Below are 25,452 nucleotides of genomic sequence, written 5' to 3'. Positions count from 1 at the left end.
AAAATAATTTGATACTCATTTTTAAAAAAAGTAATAGAAAAAAAAATATTTTTATGATAAAAATGAGACATTCTAAAGCATCACTATAAGCCCAGCCATCCCTAACAATGCAGCATGCCCAAATATTATTTAACTGAAGAAAAGGATATACAACTCCATGGCGGTAGATAACTACTTAAACCTATAACTAGGGAATCTCATCCTACAACTGTTGAACTCCTGAGAAATAAAGATTGGTATAAAATTTCACCCAAAAATTGTGCTGAATATTCACAGCATAATAGGCTAGTCTATACATAAGTATTTTTCTCCCTATAAATGTGTAACTAAAATGCATTTGTTTCGTCAGTTCTGTATAATTCCTCCATCTATTTGGAAGACACCAAGGACCACAATGTTCTTTATTTAATATTTTTAAAAATGGTTTTAAATAATTAAAAAGAATTTTTGTACTGCTTCTATACATTCAAAATCAGTTAATTAACAGCCTATTTGGGTGGGCATCCAACATGAGTCATCCTGAAGCAAGTATTTCTAGCTTCTGCATCAATATGAACATTTAGACGTGAATTTAGGTACAAATGTGAATCTTGAACACAAAACCACACACGCACTAACATCAATATTTTTAAAATCAGACCAATTTATAATTAATTGGTTCAATTGTGGTTGAATTGATAAGAAAATATATATATATTTTAATATTTTGGTCTATTCTTAATAGAATTTTGACTAAATTATATTAACACTATTTGAATTTTTTTTGAGATTGTATATAGCATTCTATTTTTTTCAATATTTATAATAATCTCTTTTAGAGAAGTAAACGGTACAATATTTTCCAAGTAATCAATGGATATCAATGTATTAATTTCAGGGAATGTTAAATGTAATTTACTCTTAATTTTTTATTCTCTCATTTTTAACAGGTTGGATCGACACAAGTGTTAGCAACAATAGCTTGTACAATGGACATTTAACTCGCACCCGTACCGCTGTTAAAAGTAACTGTTCAATAGTGCATGTCAGCATGACAAAACAAATTTGTGTTGTGTCTCCGCCCCTGCCTCACAAAATTCACCACCAGTGTCGGTGAGGAGTAAAACAACAGCAACACACGAAACAGCGGCACATGCTGTCAGTATCTATAAAACTATAGACAAAAAATTATACGGATTTCACTGCACACAAACACGAAACACCTAAGGGGCACAAATCCCCACGTGACTATAAATTTCATTGTTAACTGAAACACGAAGTCTGGTACAGGACACGGGTGATTACGAACTTTGAATTGTATCCGTCCAACGTAGCCAAAATACAGCTATGTACTGTTCATGCAGTACAAATTTTCACATTAAATCAATGTCACAACCTTCCCAATCATGTAACGTACTTGGCTACGTGTCTATTGGAGCTATGCTACAATAAATGTTTGCTTAGTCATGTTAAAGCAAAGAAGACTAAGTTAATGAAATTCTAATTGTATTTTATTATATTACGATATCTTTTGGTTTATATGGTACAAGAACGTAGTAATGGTTTATAGTAAAATTGAAGATATACCAAAATTCACTTGCTAGTAATCAAACAACAATGTCAACATCAAAAGTCTTGTCTCGCAGTAATCAAACAACTAATAACAGAAAATTTTGACGTTAAAACATCGACTCTACCAAAATTACCGGATGTGAATGAGTTACTATAATTGTTATATTTCTAGCAAATTGCCGCTGCTCAAGTAGATTATAATTCTAATTTCGCTGCAGATCTCAGGACTATTTGTAATTTTTCATATTTGTAATTTTATATTATTATCGTACAATTATTAATTTTTGATTGATTCACTGAATGAGTTTTTTCTTACAATGATTGAACATAGAAATTAAACTCTAATTAGATAGTATTTTCTTCTCCAAAGAGGGAGGCCATAATTATAACTTTTGATGTTTTTAAATTCACACTACCATATGATGAAAAAGAAATGATTTGAGTGGCAGAAACATTACGAAAGAAAAACCAAACTTTCTGAACACACCAGTTTGAAAATTCGATCACTATTAATCTGTAATGAATCATACATTAATATTCTTCCTATAACACTTGTTTCACATGAAACTCAGTGCCTGCAAGTGATATGGTCCTGCAGATGTCTACTAAGGGACAAAAATCACAAGAAAACAACGACCAAGACCATTGTAGTTTATTCTTTCTAAGCTCAAAGCATGAAGATTAAAAAAAAAATAGAATTATAGCTAACAATGCTGCAAACATTGAGAAGAAATACTGAAAAAAAAAAAGTACAGTATATAAATAGTTCCACTTCTAGCTCATGAGTGGTTGTTATAACCAAGGTTGGTTTATGCTTTGCCATTGGCCTGAGATGCTCCTTCAGGGTTAAGCTCATCCCAAGCTTCAATCCAAGTGACCATTGCATCAGCCAGCTTGTCGAAGTAAGGATCTATCTTTGAGAGCTTTTCCTTGACTTGCTTGGAGAGCTCAATGTAGCACTTCTGAACAGTGGTGCATTCTTTTGGAAGAACAACATTCTGGAAGAATGGAATGATGTCTTCCTGCCAGAATATGCCTTTGTACTCTTTCCTCAGGTTAACAAATGGGTTACTGGCCTTGCTGTGATAGATATAGGGCAGACCAGTCTTGACTCCTAGCCCCAAATGATCAGTGATCACCTGAACCATCATCATGAAAACATGTCAATTGTTTTTCTTTCCGCTATAAAATTCATATAACTATTAACGGTATAAAAAGTTTATTTGCAACTTGTTTGGACTTATCTCATGACATAAGCCCTTTTGTAAGTGTTCAAGAAAACTTGTTTAGAATAGCATATATGAAAACAATTTTATTTCCATTTTGATTATAAAAAACAACTTATGCATAAGTGCTTACATAACAAGTACTGATTCAATAAGAAGAAATGATTGCTTAATTTTACCAACTTTCTAAGAGAACTTAAAAAAACAGTAATTTATTCAAATTTAAGCATTAACAAATATGTATTAACTGTTTCAATAAGATTATATTGATGTTATAGTGAAAATAAGGCAAAAGAAATGGACCTTGCAGCACCAGCCAGCCCACATATCATCGTAGCGTCCAATTGGTTGACCATCTCCCATGAGACCAAAGTACATTGCTGGTCCAATGAGATCACGGTCGAATGCCAAGTTCATTCCACACATGGGGAATAAAGTGCCCTTTGGTATGGTCAGAACAGCGTCCACATACCTTGTACACAAAGGCAATAGTCATAATCAAATTTGAATTGGTCTATAACTTAGTAAATTTGGTTAGCTAGAAGGTTCATAAAGAGTGTTAATTTGTTATGTTATATTGTACACACCTAGTGTTTCTCTCGAGAGGCTTCACAAGCTGTGTAGGAGCATCATAGTCTGGGATGTTGAGCCAAAGTCCATGGGAGATAGCAGTTGGCACACCTTCACGAAGACTGAAAGGGTATCCACGAACAAAATCTGCACCTTCTCTGAAGGGGTCATAAAGGGTATTGAAGAACAAGGGAGTGGATGGACACAAAAGGTTTTTAATATGCTGCTCGAGTGCATTGATCGCTTTTCCAGATGGATCATTGGCAACCTAAGTCACAAAAATAAAAATAATCAAACACTGAATCATATGATTAAAAAAAAAAGAAGCAGCAAGAGTTATATATTAATGAAATCATATAAGGTATGGACATTAGATTATAAAGTCAATAGATAAATCCAATGTCCACAGCAGATATATGGCTGCAGGGAACCTCTGAATTCCACAAGTTGCACATGATTCTATCTATATTATTTATTCACAATATAACCAAAACTGCTGACACGTGAAATAAATAGATAAAAGACAAAATTAACACTGACTAGGGAATATGGACCAGTGTAAAAGCTTTGCAGTAAAAATTACACCCTGGCAGACAGACATTGTAATTGTAAACAGGAAGCCATGCTTAAAACTTCTAAATCTTATCATGAGAAGAAGATTATTATCCCATTAACCATAAAAACATGGATTGAACACATGCAATGGCCAAAAAAGCAAAAACAGAAGCAGCACCAGTTACACATTGAAAACAATTGGAGAGAACAATGAGACAGAGCAGAATAACAGGATCCAATATCTACAAGGCACAGGATAGAATCTGCATCCAAGATCATTACATGGAGGCATGAAATTAATCATTCAATTGAAAGAAATCATATCAAGATCTCTCCAAACGTTGAACAAATCAACAAAATACAAAACTCCAATGTAGTTTCTGAGGTGCTTTTGGTATTATTTTTTAAATCAAAATTGAGTTTCACTTCGGTAATTTACGCCGACATTTAATGTAAACTTCTATAAAGAGAATTACTTCTATTATGAGAATTATCGAGGTGAAACTCTAATTCTGATTGGAGAACAATACTAAAAACACTTAAAGAATTGCACGTTAGTATTGTTCATTAACAAAATTGAGTTCCCCCAGAAAGGTAAAAAGATTGAAAAAAAAGATGATTGGAAAAACTCACAAAGCAGTCATCATCAATGGTGAAGATGTACTTCTTCTTGGACACCATGTAGCCGAAGCAGCGACACGCGGAGTCCTTGAAGGAGATGCAAGAAGCCCTTGGACCCAAAAGCTTGTTGATGTCATTACGGTTGTAGAGCTCATAGTCAAAGCCAGGAGGAACCTTGATGGTTTTGGTGGGGTCACCATCTTGAACAATGATCAAATGGTAAGGCTGAAAGAATGGCCTCCACATCTCAAGAAAGTCAAGGTTCCTTATGGTGGGGATCACAATGTCAAGCTCATCTTTCAGTGGAGGTGGTGGTGCCACAGAAGCATCAGCCATTGCAATTACAAAGTTAAGGTTTCTCACAGAGTTTCAAAGAGAGAAAGAGAAAAAAGAGAGAGAGGGTGTGAAGAAGAGAAGAGAAAGAGTGAGCTTTTGAAGGGAAAGAGAGGGAGTATTAAGGGGGAGAGAGTAGGGTGCAACACGTGCAGTGCCTAAGTTATCGGCACTAGTGTGGGGGCTTAAGCTTTAAAAGGTTGATGTGTCTGAATGTTTAAGGTAACAATGACTTCTTCAAAAGGTGTTGTTGCCCGCAAGATGTGGTAACTTTTGTGGATGGGAGAGAGAGAGAAACATCAATGCTGCACCAGGGAACAGAAACAAAGAACAAGATTCACGTTCATGTTGTACTGTTATTAGTTAGAGTTTTGTGTTTGGGTTGTGATTTATCATGCCATTCATGTGTGTCAGTGTAACTGTGTATATATAATAAGGAGGGGTATCTGTTCATATATCAACCATGATTAAAAATTAGTTACATATCTTTTAATTTAAAGCTAATGGGTATTGAATCAAGCGACAGAATATAAAGTGATTAATACGTTGAGTTTGATTCTTGATGAAAATCATTCTTGGTTAAACTTTATTTTCCTTCAAGCCAAATCTTGGATTAATTAGAGACTTTTTCTCTTAATGAACCAGAATGTTAAAAACAAGCTAACTCATTGAGAAAAACTGAAAATAAATTATTAATTCGCTTGGTTTATACGTAGGGAAAAAAAGTTTAGGCTGATTTTGGGGATGGAACTGCCAATGAATGCAACTTATGAATTTTGTATTTACATGCCTATTACGTTAAATGAAAAAAGAATTATCGAGGATGAAACTTCAACTCAGTTTCAATGTTTTGCTTATTTTAAGATATTATTGTTTAGGTTTTTTTTTAATCATTGGAGGAGATTTACATGTAATGTAATGTTTTGCTTATTTTAAGATATTATTGTTTAGGTTTTTTTTTAATCATTGGAGGAGATTTACATGTAATGTTTGATTGTTTAAAAATTAAGTTATGTTGTGTGTAATTTAAGCAACCTTTGAGTTTTTTTTTTAATCTTCTATTATTTGTCCTGTCATATCATAATTTAAAAAATTCATACACAGTATACTTCAACCATATAATTTTAAACAAATTGATCTGTTCATAGAAACAACCTTTTCTTATAGAAACAATCAAAGTTTAATTTTAAGCAATCTAACATCACATCATGTAAATCTTTTTTCGTGCTAAAAAGAAACTAAGCAATAGTATCTTAAAATAAGCAACTTGTTTAGCAATGAGCACTATAAATGCTTAATTTGAGCAACAATTGCTTATAATAAAAAATATTTTCTTGCATCAATTCAAATAATTAAACTTCAATTTTAATTGAAACAAAATTAAGCGTAAATAAAAAAGTATAAAAGTACCGGTTACTTAAATATGTTGTGACATTATTAGACCAAATAATAAATGATAAGAAATTCTAAATAAGTTACTTAAATTGCGCTAATTGGATATTCTCTAAGCTCAAACAATTAAAAAGTTGAGTGAAATTTTTGATGTTTTTGTATTTATTATTACCTTTGTCTGTAAATATATATCACTCTTTTTTCATATTTGTATGTCTCTAAATATAAGATTCTTTTTAAGTTGTCTTTTATATTTATTTTATTTTATCAAAATATACACTTAATTACTATACAATAAATGCTAGAATTAAAAGATAATACATTATCTCTCTTATGAAAATTAGAAAGAAAAGTAACACATATTAATTAATTAGATAAAAAAAATAATTAAATAGAACGAGAGAGACAATGAGCCCCAATAATTAAAAAGATAATTTTGAACAAATAACATATTGCTAACTAAATTAACCATCTTTTTAAAAAATATAAATTAATTAACATAGTCTTATGTTTAGGAACCGAGATAGTGTTTAATAAATGCTAATACTCTTATAACACTGGTTAAGAATGCTTAAAAAAAACACTAGTTAATAAATATATGAAAAATATTCATTAAATATATGCATATCTATTGTGATTGCCAATGCATTTGCAACATATGTTTCTATAAAAAAAAATTATTCTGTTTTTGTTTCTGAACTCACAATGTAATTGGTTCAAGTGAGTTACTTTATTAAATTAGTTATATAATAATTGGATTGTTGCTTCCTACACTTTTAAGTTGTTTTCTGCACTCATTTTGGAGTGTTTTTTTTTTTTTTTTTACTTTTGTATTGGTAATTTCAAAAGTCAAAAAAGGATATATATGTATTCTGGAATGTAATTTTATATTATGGATTGACCGCTGAAAGTAAAATAAAAATAAAAATGCAACAAGCAACTTAGAGGTGTAGGAAGTAAGAGTCTAATAAAGTGATGCGGACCGATATGAAGCCTTATGATACCGTTTGGTAAGAATTTTAGGTATGTCTGTTTTCTATTTTTGAAAATCATTTTTATTTATACAATAAAATAGATAAAGTAATTAGTTTGGCAATTGTACTTTCTGAAAATTATTTTTAACTAGTATTTTTTTTTGTTTTCAAAATAAAAACAAAAAACTTCGAATAATTTTAATTTTTAATTTTTTACTTTCATATTTCTGTTACTTATATTCTTATTTTTACATTATCTTATTTTCTTTGGTCACTCCTATTACTTAAAAATATATTTTTTAAAATTTTATACAATAGATTTCAAAAACTATTTTTTTTATAAAAAAAGAAGCAAATACAATACATCTTAGATTCAAGTTTAGAGTTTGCAGAGAGAATGGCGGATGATAAACTTGGGAAGCGTATGAGATTAACAACATCACCTCCCAAAACTTTAAAATATTAGGATCTTCATAATTTGGTTACAATTGAATCGGGAACTTCCTTTTATAGAAAAAGAATGAACGAACGATCATAGCATAATTCAATGGTTCTTGCATTTGATCGAATCCAATATGTACGTAATAATTTGAATTCTAAGCAATGCAATGAGAGAAGGGAAAAGGCGAGAATTAAATTCATCTGTGTGTTAATGTCTCATAGTTGGCACCTCTTAACGACTTTAACTACATCAGAAGATACTTAAGTCAAACAAATAAATTAAAAGCACCATTTAGATATTATTTTTCAATTCCTGAAATCTTGTTTACCATTAATAAGGCACAATGGCCTGAATTTTATTTTCTTATTCTAATAAGGACGTCTCTGAAATCGGGAAGATCTTATAGAATCTGTCTTTATACCCGCATTTAAAATAATACCAGTGGCTGGTCTCATATTCACCTGTACCTGTAACCCGCATTAGTAAAAATTCATTTTTACACACACAAATTTTTTTCCACCATTAATATTATAAAGGATATAAGTAAAAAAATTCATTAATGTTATATTGAAAAATTAAAATGATAATTATTTTAGAATATTTTTTTTCTCTTACAGATAATTATAATGGGACAGAGGAGGAAGTAAATATTATGACTAATATGTTTTAGTACGTGAAATGAATAGCATGAATTCTTGATTTATATAATTAAAATTTATAATAAATATTATTGAACATATAAATAATTTAAATTTATGATAAAAAAATTTATACTGTCATATAAAGTTATTTTTAACTATTGATAATTTATTTTAAAAATATATTAAAATTTAATTTAAAAATAGATTAAAAAATATATTGAAAGAGTATTTTTAAAAAAAAAAATCTCTCAAAATACTTTCATCTATAAAGAAGATTGATTGAGACTTGAGAGGGCATACCTATTGAATTTGTGCCCAAGGAAAGTAACTTAATTTTAAGATTTTGTGACATTAGTTAGCCATTAGGAAAGCCTAGAGCATGCAAGTGTTTCTGGTTCAGACCTATTTATTAATTATTTCACTTCCAATCAAAAAAATATTTTGAGTGTCGGTCTAAATTAGTTTATTTTATGTTTTAAAATAGTTTATAATTATGAACTTCAGCCAAAAAATCCCTTAAATAAAACCAAACATTACCGCTTCGAACTTGAATGGCTTTTATGAGTAGAGAATAGAGATGCGCAAACCCTGAACAAATCCGAATGCACAAGTTGCGGGAAATATGTAAAAGATTGTGAATGAGGCCTCACAGAGAAGAAATTTAAGTGAAAAAATATCGTGGGCTAGCCAGTACCCATGGCTCGGCCTAAGTCACAGTTTGGCAGTGTGTATTACTTTTTTTTTTTTAATGACAAAAAATAGGTTAAGGTAGAAGACTTATATATGTTAGAGAAGTTTTCCAACTTAATCAAAATTTATGGGTTATATTTGAATAAATTTCTTTATAAATGATTATAAGAGAAACAAATAAAATAAAATAAATTTCTTTTATAAACTAAAATTAACTTATATCTTTAACTTTTTATAAATTTTTTATCGTTTAACCTTTTAAAAAATTCTAATGTATATAAGTCAATTTAATTTATGAAGAAAAATTAATGTATTTAAATTATCTTCTTATTTTCTAATTTGTTATATTTTCTTTTGTTATAAAACCTAATAGAGTTACATAATGTCTATCAATGAGTTATGCCAGAACTCAAGCCTTAATTTTATATTTATAAGAGTGGAAAGTTGACTAAGTGAACTAATGTACCATTGTACGACCGTAAATTACATTACTTTATTTTGATATGAAAATTTTTTAGCATAAAGATTTCATAAAATATTTTTTAAAATAATTATTTCTTTATAAATTTCTATCAAACTTGATGTTAATATATCGAGGTTTTTAGTAATTTGAAAAATTATTATTATACACTATTTTTTATTATCTTTTTGTTATCTCAGTTAATTACGTACAACTGTACAAGTCTGTATTATTACAAAAAGAAATTATATAACAAAAGTAAAAAAAAAAAGGTTAGGCTTATTCTTATTGACATAATTTTTATTTAAAGGAATTAAATTATTAATGTAAACATTACAGTTATGCATCACATATTGATGTAAACTTACTTAATATTAATAGTTTACTTTCCCTTAAACTTAATCCACATAAGTAGATCAAAGTAATCCTAATGATTATTTTTTTTTTATTGAGATTAATGTGAATTGTTTAATTGATAAACTACTAATCACAAATTATTATATTATAACATGTTCACATTTTTAAAACTATTTTTTTATATTCTTTAAAGTAAAATATCTCATTCTATTTTGCATGTATACCTAATTTTGCTATATCAGCATTCATACTTTGAGTCATTGCTTTCTAAGGCATATTACTATATTAAATGTTAAGAAAGTCTAATTGATTCGGTCAGATATATGAATTATTATAAAAATTTTCACATTATCTTGGGTTTTTACCTATAAAAAAATATATTATCATATTAAATACTTCATGACATTGCAGGCATTATGTGCATTTACTCCACTTGTGTTCGGTTACACGGTGACTTATAAAAAATTGCATAAAATACATGAATAGTTTAGCATGGGACATTAATTGTTGTTTTAACATCAACGAGTAATTGATTTTGTTTTGATCCACCTAAAATTATACCCATACTTTTGCCAAACCTAGCATTATACCATTCTTTCACCAAACCTACTTATTGTCCGTACCTTGACCTACCACCTAGACTTCCAATCCGTGAAATTCATTTGCAAATTGGTGCGTTCGGAAACACATTAAGGGGTATTACAAATAAAACAACACAATATAGTTAGATGCTTATAACATACCCTTTTTTTATATTATTTGGTGGTCAATACACAAGTAATTTTTCACTATATGGTGTTTGATATGCATAAATATACAATGTCATGTTAAAATTTCTAAAATATCTTTATATGACATCGACATTAATGAATTAATTATAGCGCCCATAAAAGTGGCAATGGATGCCATACTAATGAATATGACGGTGGAGGAAGCCACACAACGTTGACAAGAGGATGCTGTTTCAAGTTTTCACGTGGGAAAAGGTTTAAGATACTGAGAGAAATATAGAGTTATAAATTTTTTTATTTGGAATAATATTGTCTATTAGAAAAACGTATAGTGTTGAAGTCCAATTTACAAAGCCCAACCTAGGAACTGTATTAAACGGGTCAGTTTACATGGGGTATGCTACTGAAGCAAAATCCAGCTTGAAAAGCCCAATACTAGATTCTTAATTCTCATCATGATATTGAACTTGAGACACCAAGAGTTATATATAAAGAAAAAAACAAAGAAACATATAGTATAACACATCCTTTTTACTATATTTTATGAGAAGATAGAATATATATATTAATAATATATGTAAAATATACTGTCATTTAATTATGAATCATCACAATGATAAATTTATTGATTTTTATAATAATTATCTTAAAAGTCATATATATTATTGGTGATTTGTTTATATTTTTTTGATAGTGTAAACTTTTTAGCTTATAGTCATTAAATTCATTTTTTATTTATTTATGTTCTACTTTATTATTTATTAATATCAGTTAAAGTTTATAAACATTTTATCAAATAAAGTAAACCTCACTCTTTTTTTTTAAATAAATTCTATAGGGATTTCAATTAATAATGATGCGTTAAAAAGAATATTTCAAGTGTCAAAGAATGTGATGTAAATGAAACAATAAATAAAAAGAATTAATTTTTCTTAAGAAATAATAAATAAAGACCAATTATGAAATTGGTTCTTAGGGAATCGATTTCATAACATAATTTTGAAAAAAAAAATAACACACGTTTAAGAAAGAAACTAGTTCATAATATATACTTAAAAAATGGGTTTATGAGATGATAAATCAATTTAGGAGAATCTGGTTTCTCATTTGTTACCGTATTTGGTATAATTGGAATGAAGATTTTTTGTATTGTATTATTTGGATAAATATTTTTTTTATTTTTATGTAAAAAACTCACAAAACAAAGAAGAGGAAGAAGAAAATTTAATTTCTATGTTTTACTAATATATTTGTTAGATCATTGTCATACACATACCCTACAATCTGCTACATCTCATCTCGTTACTGTACATACAGTCAAGGCCTAGTTAGTAAGATCTCACCCTTATGTGCAGTCCATTAGGTGCCTCAACTCTAGGAAATCTCATTACTTTATCTCCTCCTACTTCTTCCCACCTGCAATCAACATTAAATATATAACAAGATGTCAGAATCAGCTTAAAACTTGTATAAAATTTCTAAACAGACAAATTAATGCTTAGTGATATATGGATAATTTAAATTAGTATAGATGTATGTGAGGTATATATGGAGAATCCAGATCAACCAAAAGCAGTTAGTGTAAACAATAGTTCTTTTTAAATTTTTACTAATTCTTTGTAGCAACCAAATATTTAATTGAATAAATAGTGTATATACCGAAAATATAAAAAACCATTACACCGTTATCTAACAATTTATATCTATACAAAATTTGTTAACTTTTATAATAATTATTTTAAAATTTTTATTTATTATGATTTCATGATAGTGTGATTATTTTTCCATTGATACTACATAAAAAGTAGACTTAATTTAGTTTTATAAGGTCTAGAATTTGAATAGGTAAATTAGTCACCTGTATCTAGTTACAAAGTAGTGTAAGAAAGTGGAAATTTCTGTTATTCCCAACTCTTTTCCTGGACACTGTCTGGTGCCTCCTCCAAATATGAAGAAGTAGTTTTTAGATTCTAGACTCTTATCCTGCAATTTGAAATAGAAGGTTAATATTAATTGGATGATTTAGTGATATAGGATTTTTTTTTTTTATACATAACCAAAATAAGAGGAAAAGGTTTCTGGACTAACCATCCATCTCCATGGGTTGAATGTTAGTGGATCAGGATATAGAAAAGGGTCATAATTTATCTCTCTTGTATACACATATATTCTCCATCCTTTGGGGATCAAATAGCCTGAAAATTAATAACATGGATTATTGACACTGTTAATTGCAACAAGAAGGTGCTGCTGACATTTATGGTGAATAGTGAAATACTTGGGTGTTAGTACAAAACCCGTTAAGGACCCCCTACCCCCTTCATTCATTCTTACTTCTTTTTATCATTTCTTTATGCTAACGCATTTAATTTAATGCTAAAAGGCAAAAGAAAAGGAAGGAAAGGTACCTCCTTATCTGGAAAAACTTGTTTTATAGTGGAATTGTCTTTGTGTTTGTTTATTGAATTGATGGCCAAATTTGCCAGGTGTGTATATGTATATATTATCACTATCTTAGGTATACATTTCTCTTCAAGTTACAACTTTGCATTTTTTATATTGATGTTGTCTAGTGACAAAAAAGAAGAAGCCCTAAAAGTCAAAAAACAGCTTCTTGAGCCCAAAAACACTACAAAAGCTAAAGGAACCTAAATATAACACCTATTGAAACCCACCGTTTAGTTCCATGTCTTGAGTGGTTTTCCTTAGGACCCCATTAACTATTGTAGCCAATCTAGAGGTCTCAAATATCACCTGCAAAATTAACAAGAGCTTGATCAAATCTTCTTGTCAATCATTACAAAAACAGCTATTTTTTTTGGTTTTTATAAACCAATTCAGAATATTGTGTGGTACTAAATGTGTGGACACCTCGAAAAACAACTAAATAATGTAACTGAAATGGAACACAATTCTTACCGCACGAGTAAACTTCATTGACTTGAGATCATTGCAGTCAAGAGGTTCATCTGGCTTTTTCCTCTCTCTTATGGCCAAATGCTCTTTCTGTAACAAATATTCCACACACAACATAGTAAGCACAAAAAACATAAGAAATCATAACTTCATAAGTGTGACTATTTATGATACCTAAAATACCAAGAGAGTTTTTCACTTACTCTGAGTTCTTCAAGAGCTTTGGGATGGTCATGGAGGTACTTCACTGCCATCATTGATGTAGTTGAAACAGTTTCATAACCAGAATACGTAATTGTAATCACTAGATCAATGATTTCTTCATCACTTAGTTTGTATCTACTTTCATCTCTTCCCATCAAGCAACCAAGCATGTCATGGTAGGTTTCATGTGATGCTCTTCTTTCCTCTAGGAGTTTACTAAGAATTTTCACTATAGTCTTCCTTGCCTGCAAGAAACAGTGAATTAAACAGGCCTAAGTCAAAGTCTTCTTATATGAAAAGAAAATTGAAAACAAATAAAGTGATTATAACTTATAAAACAATGAAATAAATCATTCATCTTCAATTTTCATGCAAACTAACATGGAAAAAGATCGAATCCCCCTCTAATAAAAACTAACAATTAACAACTAACATTTGCTAATAAATCAATGATCACACCTGGAATCCATGGTGGTAGTTTGTGCTAGGAAGGTTAATAGGGAGAGAAAGGGTTCCTAGAACTAGCTTAAAGAACTCTGCCATCAATGAGTCAGATAATGAGCCAGATTCCATTCCAGCAATCTGCTTCAGGGATGAGAGGAAGGCCATCTGTTTCAAATGTTTTGAGAATTTAGAAAGTTATGTTAGGAACTTGAATTGTGGTATAAGTTTTTTTTTTTTTTTTCATTTTGTTTCATGAATTCTGATTGATGATTAACACAAACAATTACAAACCTCTTTAGTTTTCTCTTGAATATTGATGACTTTGTCATCCCAGTTGCTAAGGTGGGCTCTCATGAACTGATCAATTTTTTGCAAAAGCTGATCTCTGATCAAGGTGGGGCTAATGATGGAAAGCAGTGCTCCTCTCATGTACTTGTGAGTGGAGCCATGAACAGCTGCAATGTTGCATTTGCCTAAGATATCCAACATGGATTGAGGGTATCCAGGAACAAGGCCTTTTGCTTCATTCATTAGGATGTATCTATTAAGCTCTGGATCCATGGAAACAATGGTAGGACAACCAAGTATGTGAGATTTGAAAAAACTGCCATACCTGCCATTTTTTTTGACAAAAAGGTAAAAAATAAAAGTTAACAATCATTACTAATGGAAACAAAGTACATGCATGAACAGTGCTTACCTCACATCCGGTTTAACTAATTTAAGAAACACTATTAAGTTTAGAAAGAAAAAAAAAAATAGATTTGTCAAATAGGCATCATGATGCAAGTGAACATGGTGAAGACTCCTTGGACACACACACAACTAAATATTATGAGGAAAACCATGTGATGATGATGATGATGCAGTTAGTTAGTTACCTTGATCTCTGGGTTTTCATGAAGTTTGGACCCTGCTTAAGAAACTCAGTTGTCTCCCCAAAAAGTGGCCAACCCATTGTGCCAGGAGGCAAACCTTTCTTCCTGTACCTTACTTCATTCCACCTCAAGAGAGCAGAGCAAAAACAGAGCAGCAAGACGACACCTACTACAATTGTCATCAACAAAGCCATTGGTGCTCCCACTCCAAATCCTACCCACAGAGACTTCAAAAAGAAGGTACAGCCTCTTCTGTTGTAGTCACCAAAAGAGTGCACACAAACACACATATATATAGGCCTTTAGAGCTTGGCTACCATTTGCATATAAGAATAAGAATTAACCATAAAGACAAAAAACCCGCACTCTATAATATGGTAGTAGCATCCCTCATTCTATGCCTTGTGATAAAAATTTAAAACAACAACTGTAACACATGAGTTTAAAGATTAGATAATATATTTACAGGTTCTCGTCTTATAATAAATTATCATGCAGTGTGATCACAAATTATCACGTACAATAATTTTTTTTAATTATCATATTATTTATATAGAATATTCATCGTCGTTAACAAATTTGTATTGAAAAATCTGACATATCACCTTTATAGGATTTCATCTTCGGTATAAGTTAGTTGAGTTTTACAATAAATATAATAAAAAAAATACATACCTATTAAGCTCAAATTTGAATTAAGGGATATATATATAAAGTGGGGATGGCCTTTTATGAAGAATTTCGGGGATGTGAACAACTTAAATACAACAGACATATGCAGTCTTCAATGATTTATAGATAAAATATTTACACACCCATTTAGTCCCTTCAAGTCTCGAAGCTGGAAATTTTTGTTGCTTTTATAATTGATGATAATTAAATAAGTGTAAACTACTTCCTGCTTCAGTCTTTTGGTATTTTTAAGTGTAGAGTTTCTCGAGGAAACTCTTAAGGGAATTTTAAGGAATATATGATTTAGTATTCAAATATGTCATTATGTATATATAAGTGACAAATTTAAGTTATGATATAATTAAAAGTAATTATTTAGTTTTTTTTTTAATGTTGTACATCACTTGATGTGTATATTAAATCATTAAGAAATTATGTAATTTATCCCGAAGGTAGAAGGGGGAAAAGTGGAAATAGTTTAAAGAAAAGGCACATGCATAGCACCCCATTGGACCTAAAGGAAAAGTTGGTCATAGCCAGCCCCAGTCCTTCACATGTCTGTCAATATATAAGATCTGGTCATGGAATTACATAATCCCACTACAAGACAGTCTCCTTGTGTTACCATGTGAATATGTGCGGAGAGAGGGGGAAGAGAGGGTTTGGTTCTCCTTCCATGTCCTAAGTACTAACTGCAATTTGAATCTTAAATACTGACCCTTGTTTCATTTTCAACCTGTGGGACATTAATTCCTAGAAAAAACCATTCCACTGTACCCTTGACTTTTTGCACTGTTCAGTCTTGTGGTATTCCATAATGGGTGAATTATTAAACAACATAGATAAATCTCAATCATCCCCATGCAACAATTTTATTCCCCTTTTTCATGCATTAGTGTGTGTATTTAATAAAAATAATGAGATTTGAACTTGAGGTTAACAAAAGAGCGAAGACTTATGTAAAATAGTCAAATTTCATACTACTAAGCCAATTCTAGTAAGTGACGCATTAGTAAAAATATATACATATTAGATATGTGTTACAAAAGATAACCCTCTTCTATTTTATTTTGTTTTTCTTTAACTAAAAGACTTTGTTATTAAACAAAGTAAAAGTAATACTCTCATCCTAATACATGATTTCACTCAACCATATTAACGAGGAAGAGAGATATAAAAGGTAAATAATCATTTGCTCTCAAAATATGTAAAATGTTCATAAATTAATTTGACATGAATTTATATTTTTAAGGACAATTTGATATTAAACCGTAAAGCTCTGAAATTATCTTATCATTAAGTTGTACACAAGATTTAATATTACATTTTTACATATTTAGGAATTAAATCAGAATTTTTATTTTCTAAGAGACCAAATTGTTATTGGTTGAGACATTTAAAAATCTAAATGGTTATTTATGGGAGATATAAATTACAGGATCAATAAACTAGTTAGAGAAGGACTAGTGAATACCATCCTATATTCACTCTTATACCAAGTCCAAAATATGACCTTAATCAAATCTAAAACTCTAATGAAATCAAAATAAACATTTTAGAACACAATATTGTTGCAAATCCTCCCAGTAGACCAAATCACTATATTGTTGCAAATCCTCCAAGCAGACCAAATCACTATGTTAAGTCTTAACCTTCTTCTATTGTAAAGATGATAAAGTTCATTTACCAAATTTGTTTATGCTTGTGGTTTTTGCATTTTTAAATTATACAAAATTGTTAAAATCATGCAAGCAAGGGGAAAATAACGAGTGAATTGTGAGAGCTTAAGTTTTGGAATTTTATGAGATAATAAGATAAAGGACAGTGCAAAGTATGTTTCTTACCAATTTTATAATGATAACGACGTAGTGCCCATTTAACACCACTAAATAGTTCAGCTTTGCAGCAGAAAAAGATAAGTATTAATTTAATCACATCAATTAATAGAATTGGATATTAATATAATTAAAATATATAGAATTTTATATTTGGAATTTTGCCACGGATTGAAGCCTTTTCAGCAACTAACCCGCACCTGCTGCATGAATTCACACAACCATATTAACGAGGAATGGAGATGTAAGGGGTTATGTAAGGCATATGAGGACGTCTTTAAGGTTTATGAACAAACTGATAAACTGTTGTTACAGTTTTACAAATTCAAGAAATTGTGTTTCTTTACCATGACGAGATCATTTAAAAACCAAATCACCTTTCTCTGGTTTTTGTCCCTAGTCTTTTTAATTCTAACATTTCAGAAAAAAAACAAATAATGAATTGAGAGAAAAACATCTTTCTAATCACTTGTCACTTTTTAATTAACAAATAGAGGAAAAAGAACACGAAAGGTGGACACATAAGTAATATCAATTGGATTGTTTGAGCCATTGGACACAATAGAAAACCCAAAAATTATTAGTTGATGTTTTCTAAATTTTTAATATAAATTCTTGAATGAAATTAATTTGGACAAACATCTGAATTATTTTCAACGGTTCAAAATAAATTTTAATAAAAATAATTTTACCCAACTTAATTTAAAACATACCTAATTAAGAAGATAAGCATCTATACAATGTATTTTTCCTTTAAAGCAAAATTAATTCAGACAATCACTATATTTCTCTTTCAGATTGACCTTTAATATTAATAATATCCCAAAAATTAGAAACATCACTAAAAAAGATTAAGATAATTAAGGATATATTTATGCCGTGTGCATGAACGTACGATTGGACATTAACCATACAAAAGGGTGGTGGTCAATCCCTGCCACACTGTTATCGAAACTGTCATTTTCATCTTAGCATAATTATTTTTTTATTTTTTTAAAAATCTTTTGTAGCAATCTTCACTATTCAGCACAGTTCAATCGCAATCAAATATACATGACTCAGTAAAACTTTTTTATTTTTTCCCCTTATGTTCATATTCATTTGTTTGTGGTTTCTTCTCAAGGTGGAGATTATTCACTCCTCAACATCCTCTAGCTAAAGTTTATTGTATATGAAGTATGAACACACTTTGCACTCACCATACAATTGAGTTTCCAAGGGCTACCTCCTACTGTTTCTAGGTTGGTGTATATGATGATCATAAGTCTCATCAACATGTTTTATGATTTTAAGAAGACATGCGTTTAGAGTGTGATTGATTTCTGTATATTATCTTCTCTTCATTTTGTTTTTTGACTTTGCCTTAAGGGAGAGGACTTGTCATCATGTGGCACAAAAGGTGGATCGGATGGTGACAAAAAGTGTGGATCCATAGGCAGATCCGTAGATAGAGATTTGACATCAAACAACAAATTGCAGCCCTTGTTTTCAAGTATCCCATACGAAAAAGCAAAGTTACTATGATATATAATTCACTAATTACCATCATCAGTGATTTGAAACTGCCACTATTGAAATTTTTATGCACTCTAAACTCATGGATTAATTTTTAACAGAAAAATATTAGTAATATACTCTTTTAAGTATATATTTATTTATTGATTAAAAACTATAAAATTATGAATTAAAAAATATGTTGCTAACTTTCCTCTTTGGTTTAACTTGGGATGAAAAACAAACCATGATTTTTTTTCTTAATTTTATTTTACAAGACCACTAGTATTATGAAGAGAAACAATGTTTACTATAAACAACAAAATCTCCTCTTAAACATGATGTCAACCTAAACATGATAGGTAAACTAAAAAAGAATTTTTCTCAAACAAATAATTTTGTTCAAACGGATTAAAATCATTATAGATAAAAGTATAAAACTGTTCACCTAAGCATGCATGATTGGTAAACTCAAAAAGGTTTTTTGGTAAACTAAAAAAGTTTTTGGGACTAAAACTGTAGGACAGTAGGAGTGTTCAGACATCGCATTACATATCCTATTAATTTGAATTGGTCAGGCGTAGGACCACTCTAAACAATAAATTTTTCCTTTAAGTTTTTAATGCATCATGAAAAACTTGAACTCGAAATAAAACTGCTAGTAACTTAGAACAGTCTCCTATGAATAAATATATGCATGAGTAATATTATAATTTTTTTTACCAATCCTTCTGATAATCTTTCTAAATACTAAATTAAAAAATTTGAAATATATTTTATATGCTGTTATGATAAAATATATATTTAGTTTTTTATTTAATATTTTTTGCTAAATTATTGAGGGATTATCAATTAATTAAAATGTTTTAGGAGGGTATATAACAAAACTAAAAATATAAATACAGACACATTCATTGACATCTATGTATGATTCGAAATTTTTTCAGATCATTAAATAGTTTTTCATAGGACGAGTTTCTTACTTACAATGTTAACTTTTTTATTCTTTCCAAATCTGAAATGAGCATTGCAATAAACTATTGGATTTAGAGATCTCATAGCAAACTTGAGGACGGGAGGATGAAGAGACAAATGGCATAACAGGGACCATTTTCTGGATCACATTAGTTAAAGATCTGATAATTGAGTTGGGTACTGTCGGAGCAATCATGGTAAAACAAACTTTAAAAGAAAAGGAAAAATATGAAACGAAAACAAGGAGTAAAAGAAACACCCTTATAAGAAAAATATTAATTAATTGAAAGAAAAGTACAGTAAAGAGGAAATGAATATATCTATGTATTTGCATATATGATACGAACTAAGGTGGATAATAAAAATGATTCACGGAACTACAGATAGGATACATAGACGCTCGTTAGGGTGGAAGAAAAGTTGTGTAACAATTGGTTTGGAGAGAGAGAGTGCCATAACAATGGATGAAAAAGAGAGTGAGAGAGGAATGTCTACCCACACGCACGCATGTAGCATATACCATTTTTTTTTTGCTTATTCTGTTCTCGATTATTTATGATTAAACCAAATTTTGTGATGTACATTGAGACATCCCGTTTGCACGAGGGCCTCTATTTTGTTCTCTTGTGCTTTTTTTCCTGCCAGAAATTGAATACCTATTCCATCTACCTTCTCCAATCAAATTATTATTTTTCTCTAATAATTGCAATTGGGAATCTCTCTTCTCCCTCTAAAATGTATATATACATTATATCATATATGCTTCCACATGTGCACACGTGAGTGGCTTTCCACGTAAACAAAAACTACTTAAATTCAAGGACAGTTTCGGGTCCAACTTTAGACTTGAGAAGAGTCAACATTTTTACCTTAATTCCCTTAGGGTTTAACACCACCTTTTTAGGTTTTAACCCCAAGCTATCTATTTTCTCGTTTTAGGTATGAGATTTTGTCGTTCGACCCTTTTGGTCAATTCTCGTGGGGTTGTCCTCTTCTTCTCAACATTGTTTGGCTGCTTATTTTCAACTTTCCCAATCATAGCTGGCTTGTCCTTGATATATACTAAATGCTGCATACCCCATCTTTCACCATATTAATGGTATTGTAGTAAGAAACATTCATTGATCACTTTGTCTGAATAAAGCCAATGCATACCATTTTGATTACGGCTCCGTTTTTGGCTGATTCTATCCAATTGAGCTTGTCTTGAAGGTTCACAATTTTCGGTTCCTTGGTAGTTATTTTATAATGATATTTTCCTTTTATTATTTTTTTAATTTCCCCTCCAAATTACACAATGAATGATTGCATTTTTGTTTTGGCACGGTCGTCATTCAGTTTTTATCAACATGCCAAGAGTCCTTTGTGTTGTCCAGCTTCTTATCACCTAACCATATGTAGTGTAGCTCGATTACAGTTTTCGCCGTTACAGATTCATATCTTGGGTGTGTTTGAAAACTTTTTTTTTTCTTTTGGTATTAAGCATAGTGAAAAGAGGCACGGCCAGACTAAGCATCACAACCCTGCACCCTAACACCGGATATATAAAAAGATAAAAAAAAAATGAGCTTATACAAGAAAACATGAGAGAACCAAACCCATGCAATGAAAATCCAGAAAATCAGACTCATCAACGAAACCTATAAGAAGGTAAGTTAGAACAGTTTCTGCTAAGATCATGAACCAAAAAGCTTGGGGAGAATTCCACCAATGAAAACCAAAACTATTCACATTGAAGACCACTAATTTATCTACACAGGTATTATATATCTTCCCTATAAATATGGGAGACACGAAAATTCATATGTAAAGTTAGATCTAAGCAATTCCTCCATCTATTCTTCAGTCTCCAAGGAACTAAAGAGAGGTTAACAACAGCAAAATCACAATTTAGAAACACACTGTAACTAAAGAGGTGTGTTTGAAAACTTGTTTGATCTAAGTTGAACAAAAGTTTTACACTTTCAAATTCATGCATAAATGAAGAGTCAAGGTGAGTGTTGGATTGACGTTGAGTACAAATTTGATTGAACCCAACTATAATATCTAAACACGCACTTAAAAGTCAATTAATCATTAATTATATTCGTGGCATGGTCACCCAATGAAGTCTCAGTAATTATCCAAGATTCTTATGTACTATGTTGAGATAACTAAAATGTTTTTTATTATTTAAAATTTATTATTTTAGCCTTTGATTAGATACATTCAAATGACAAAATCATCATCTCTTAACCAGCTATAAGAATACAGTTAATTCTTATTGTTTATTTACGCATCATTTATAAATCTCCACCCAACCTTTAAGGTGTGATTTAAATGTTTAAGTGATAAGTAAGGTATGGCACACTCACTTAAAGGGTAACATCATATCAAATAATGATTCTTACATACGTAAAATCTTGTATGGTTGTATAAGACAATCAAGTGTAATCTCTCTCTCTCACTCCCTTTCCCCCCTATGTGTGTGTTTTGTTAGCGGAAAATACTGTATACTTCTATTTGTTTTCACGTTTGTAATTGTAAGCTTTATAAAGTTGTTTGCTCCACAGCTCCCATTGCAGCCTCTTCGTACGACTCTGTTGTGTGACAACATCAAAACAATATGCAAACAGAGAGGCTATCGAACAAAAAAAATAAAATCAAAACAATATACACTCTATATAATTGACATAATAATGACATTCGGTAACGCTAGGATAGAACTCAACTTGTTACTGCTCTCTTATTTACTCTATACATGTCATCTTGTGAACATTGGAAAAGACATTACCAGGTGGCATGAAACGGATATTCTAGCTTATGTAGGATCCTTTGAACAAACTTTGAGTGGTCTAAACCTAACTTAGTGTCAATAGTCTCAACTGTTTGTTTGTTGGGGCCATTCCAATATGGTTGCTATTGTGATGGGGTTGAGATATCTTAGCAACCTTTGACTTTTCTTCAATGGTTTTGATAAATAAATGATATATTTTGGATAGTTAATGCTACTCACGCATTATCATTATACAACACATTTTACAATTTAAAAGAAGAGTTTTATAATGTTATTCAATTACAAATCAACATTTGAATTACTTTAAGATAATTATTTTAAAATTCAACAAACTTATTATATATAATGTATTGTGATTGGATGATCGTATCAAATATTTTACATTGTTAATACATAATCATTTTTCTCTTAAAAGAAAGATAGTTAAGAAAAGTGAGAACTATTGGATCAAATAAGTGGCGTAACTAAGATATATATATAACAAAATATATATATATATATATATATATATATATATATATATATATATATATAACATGTTGTAAAGAAGTATGATATTATATATGTACCATTATTTATATATGTATATTTTTTTATTAGTACTCACATTTATATATGGGAATGAGACATACCAAGTGAGAAAATAATTTTTATATAAGAGAAATAGAAGTAAATCTAAGTCATATTTTCGTTTACTGGTGAGCAAGATTTAAAAATCACATAATTACTTAAAAAAAAATTAACCATGTAACTTTTTAGAAAAAAACTTATGACATGATATTTTAATCTTGACAATTAATAATACGATCTAAAAATCAATATTTATTCCTCTAGTTTCATAGAAATATCATCTCATATACACTACTAAAAAATATGGTTTTAACTATCATTTTAATATCGGTTTTCACAAAATCGATGTTAAAAAAAAATACAATGACATATTTGTAAATAAGTTGAGTTCGTTAACATCAATTTCTAGAAAATTGATGTTGCTATAAGCATGTTAACATCAGTTTTCAGGAAATCGATATTGCTAGCAGTCTCTTAACATCGGTTTTCAAAAAACTGATGTTAACATCAATTTTTTGGAAATAGATGTTTTGAAATGATAAGTTACCATCGGTTGTTACTCAAAACCGATGTTGAACCTAGATTTAAAATCTCTTGTGCCTCCTCTCCCAGAACCCTAATTCTCATACTTTGTCGTTGCATACTCTCTTCCTCTTCGTGTCTGCTTCATCTCTCACACCTCCACTTCGTCACCCCCTCTCCATCTCGGTTTGTGTGGTTGGCCTCAAGTCCCTCGTTGCCACCCACTCTGTTTCTCTTACGTTGAACTAGCCATGAACATTACGATCGAGTCCTCGTGTTCTGTGATTCACTCTTTATTGTTAGATCAAGTGGTATCGGAATAATTAAGAAGGGGGGGTTGAAATAATTATGAACATGCCTTGACTAATTAAAAATTTATCCTTCTTAATGTTAATAGATTCAATTAGACTTTACTATTAAGTTTTGAGGAAGTAAAGAACAAAAACAATAACTTAGACAAAAGTAAAGTGGAAATAAAAAGTACACAGCGGAAAAATAAAAAGTGTAGGAAAGAAGAAAACAAACACAAGATTTATACTGGTTCGGCTACAACCCGTGCCTACGTCCAGTCCCCAAGCAACCACCGGTTCTTGAGATTTCCAATAACCTTGTAAAATCCTTTACAAGCAAAGATCCACAAGGGTTGTACCCTCCCTTGTTCTCTTTGAACAACCAAGTGGATGTACTCTCCACTTGAACTGATCCACAAAAGATGCACTCTCTCTTGTTCTCAGTATTACAACCCAAGTAGATGTACCTCTACTTATACCACAAAGGATGTACCCTCAAATGTGTTAAGACAAATAATTCTTAGGCGGTTAGTCCCTTGAATCTTTGTAAGGGGAAACAAAAGATATCTCAGGCTGTTAGTCCTTTGAAATCTTTTGTTTAAAGAGAAGGGGAAAAAGATATCTCAGACGGTTAGTCCTTTGAAATCTTTTGTAAGAAACAGAAGATATCTTAGGCGATTAGTCCTTTGAAATCTTTTGTCATGAGGGAAAAGGAAAGAAATAAAAGAATTCTCAGACAGTTAGTCTTTTGAATCTTTTGACAAGAGAGAGAAGGAATGAAGAAGAAGAATAACACAAGTTTTTGGTCAATGAACTTTTCTTGAAAGAGAAAGTATTGAACAAAAACTTTTTGAAAGATGAAGAGAAATGAATGAAAGAAGTTTGTTATGCATTCTTTGAAATTCGTGTCATGGTCACATATTTATAGTCATTTGATGACTCAAGTTAAAAGTTGTGACTCTTAACAATTTCTGCAAAACTAGTCACTTCAAGAGTTGTGACTTTTGTGAAAATTAGTCACTTAAAAGTTGTGACTCTTTTTGAAAACTAGTCACTTAAAAGTTGTGACTCTTAAAAAATCTTCGGAAAACTAGTCACTTTAAGAATTGTGACTTTCGGTAATTTATTTTTCAAAGTAAGTCACTGGTAATTGATTACCATCATAGTGTAATCGATTACACATCAACAGATATGACTTTCATATTTAAATTTGAAAATCAAAACGTTTAGAAACACTGGTAATCGATTACACAAGTTTGAAATGATTTGAAAATGTTTTATCACAAGTTGTGACTCTTGAAATTTAAAATCTAACATTTTAAAACATTGGTAA

General features: G+C 30.3%; 2 protein-coding genes across 2 annotated transcripts; both read right to left on the bottom strand.

Annotated features, from left to right (window-relative positions):
- Positions 1-2,032: 2,032 nt before the first annotated feature.
- LOC114381440 (UDP-arabinopyranose mutase 1-like) lies at positions 2,033-5,223 on the bottom strand. The gene is made up of 4 exons (XM_028340693.1): positions 4,536-5,223; positions 3,365-3,615; positions 3,081-3,249; positions 2,033-2,690 (listed from the first exon to the last, which is right to left on the bottom strand). Exons 1-4 carry the CDS (start codon positions 4,857-4,859, stop codon positions 2,361-2,363), a joined length of 1,074 nt encoding a protein of 357 aa, XP_028196494.1. The 5' UTR covers positions 4,860-5,223; the 3' UTR covers positions 2,033-2,360.
- Positions 5,224-11,749: 6,526 nt separating this feature from the next.
- On the bottom strand, positions 11,750-15,285 carry LOC114381879 (cytochrome P450 85A-like). Its single transcript, XM_028341103.1, has 9 exons — positions 14,989-15,285; positions 14,399-14,720; positions 14,123-14,272; positions 13,663-13,908; positions 13,463-13,549; positions 13,219-13,297; positions 12,632-12,738; positions 12,402-12,526; positions 11,750-11,959 (listed from the first exon to the last, which is right to left on the bottom strand). Exons 1-9 carry the CDS (start codon positions 15,273-15,275, stop codon positions 11,872-11,874), a joined length of 1,491 nt encoding a protein of 496 aa, XP_028196904.1. The 5' UTR covers positions 15,276-15,285; the 3' UTR covers positions 11,750-11,871.
- Between the last annotated feature and the right edge of the window lie 10,167 nt (positions 15,286-25,452).

The sequence above is a fragment of the Glycine soja genome, chromosome 13 (genome assembly GCF_004193775.1).
Source record: "Glycine soja cultivar W05 chromosome 13, ASM419377v2, whole genome shotgun sequence".
In the NCBI taxonomy this organism is placed as follows: domain Eukaryota; kingdom Viridiplantae; phylum Streptophyta; class Magnoliopsida; order Fabales; family Fabaceae; genus Glycine; species Glycine soja.
Note: the sequence above shows the minus strand (reverse complement) of the source record. Positions and strands in the feature narration are given on the sequence as shown.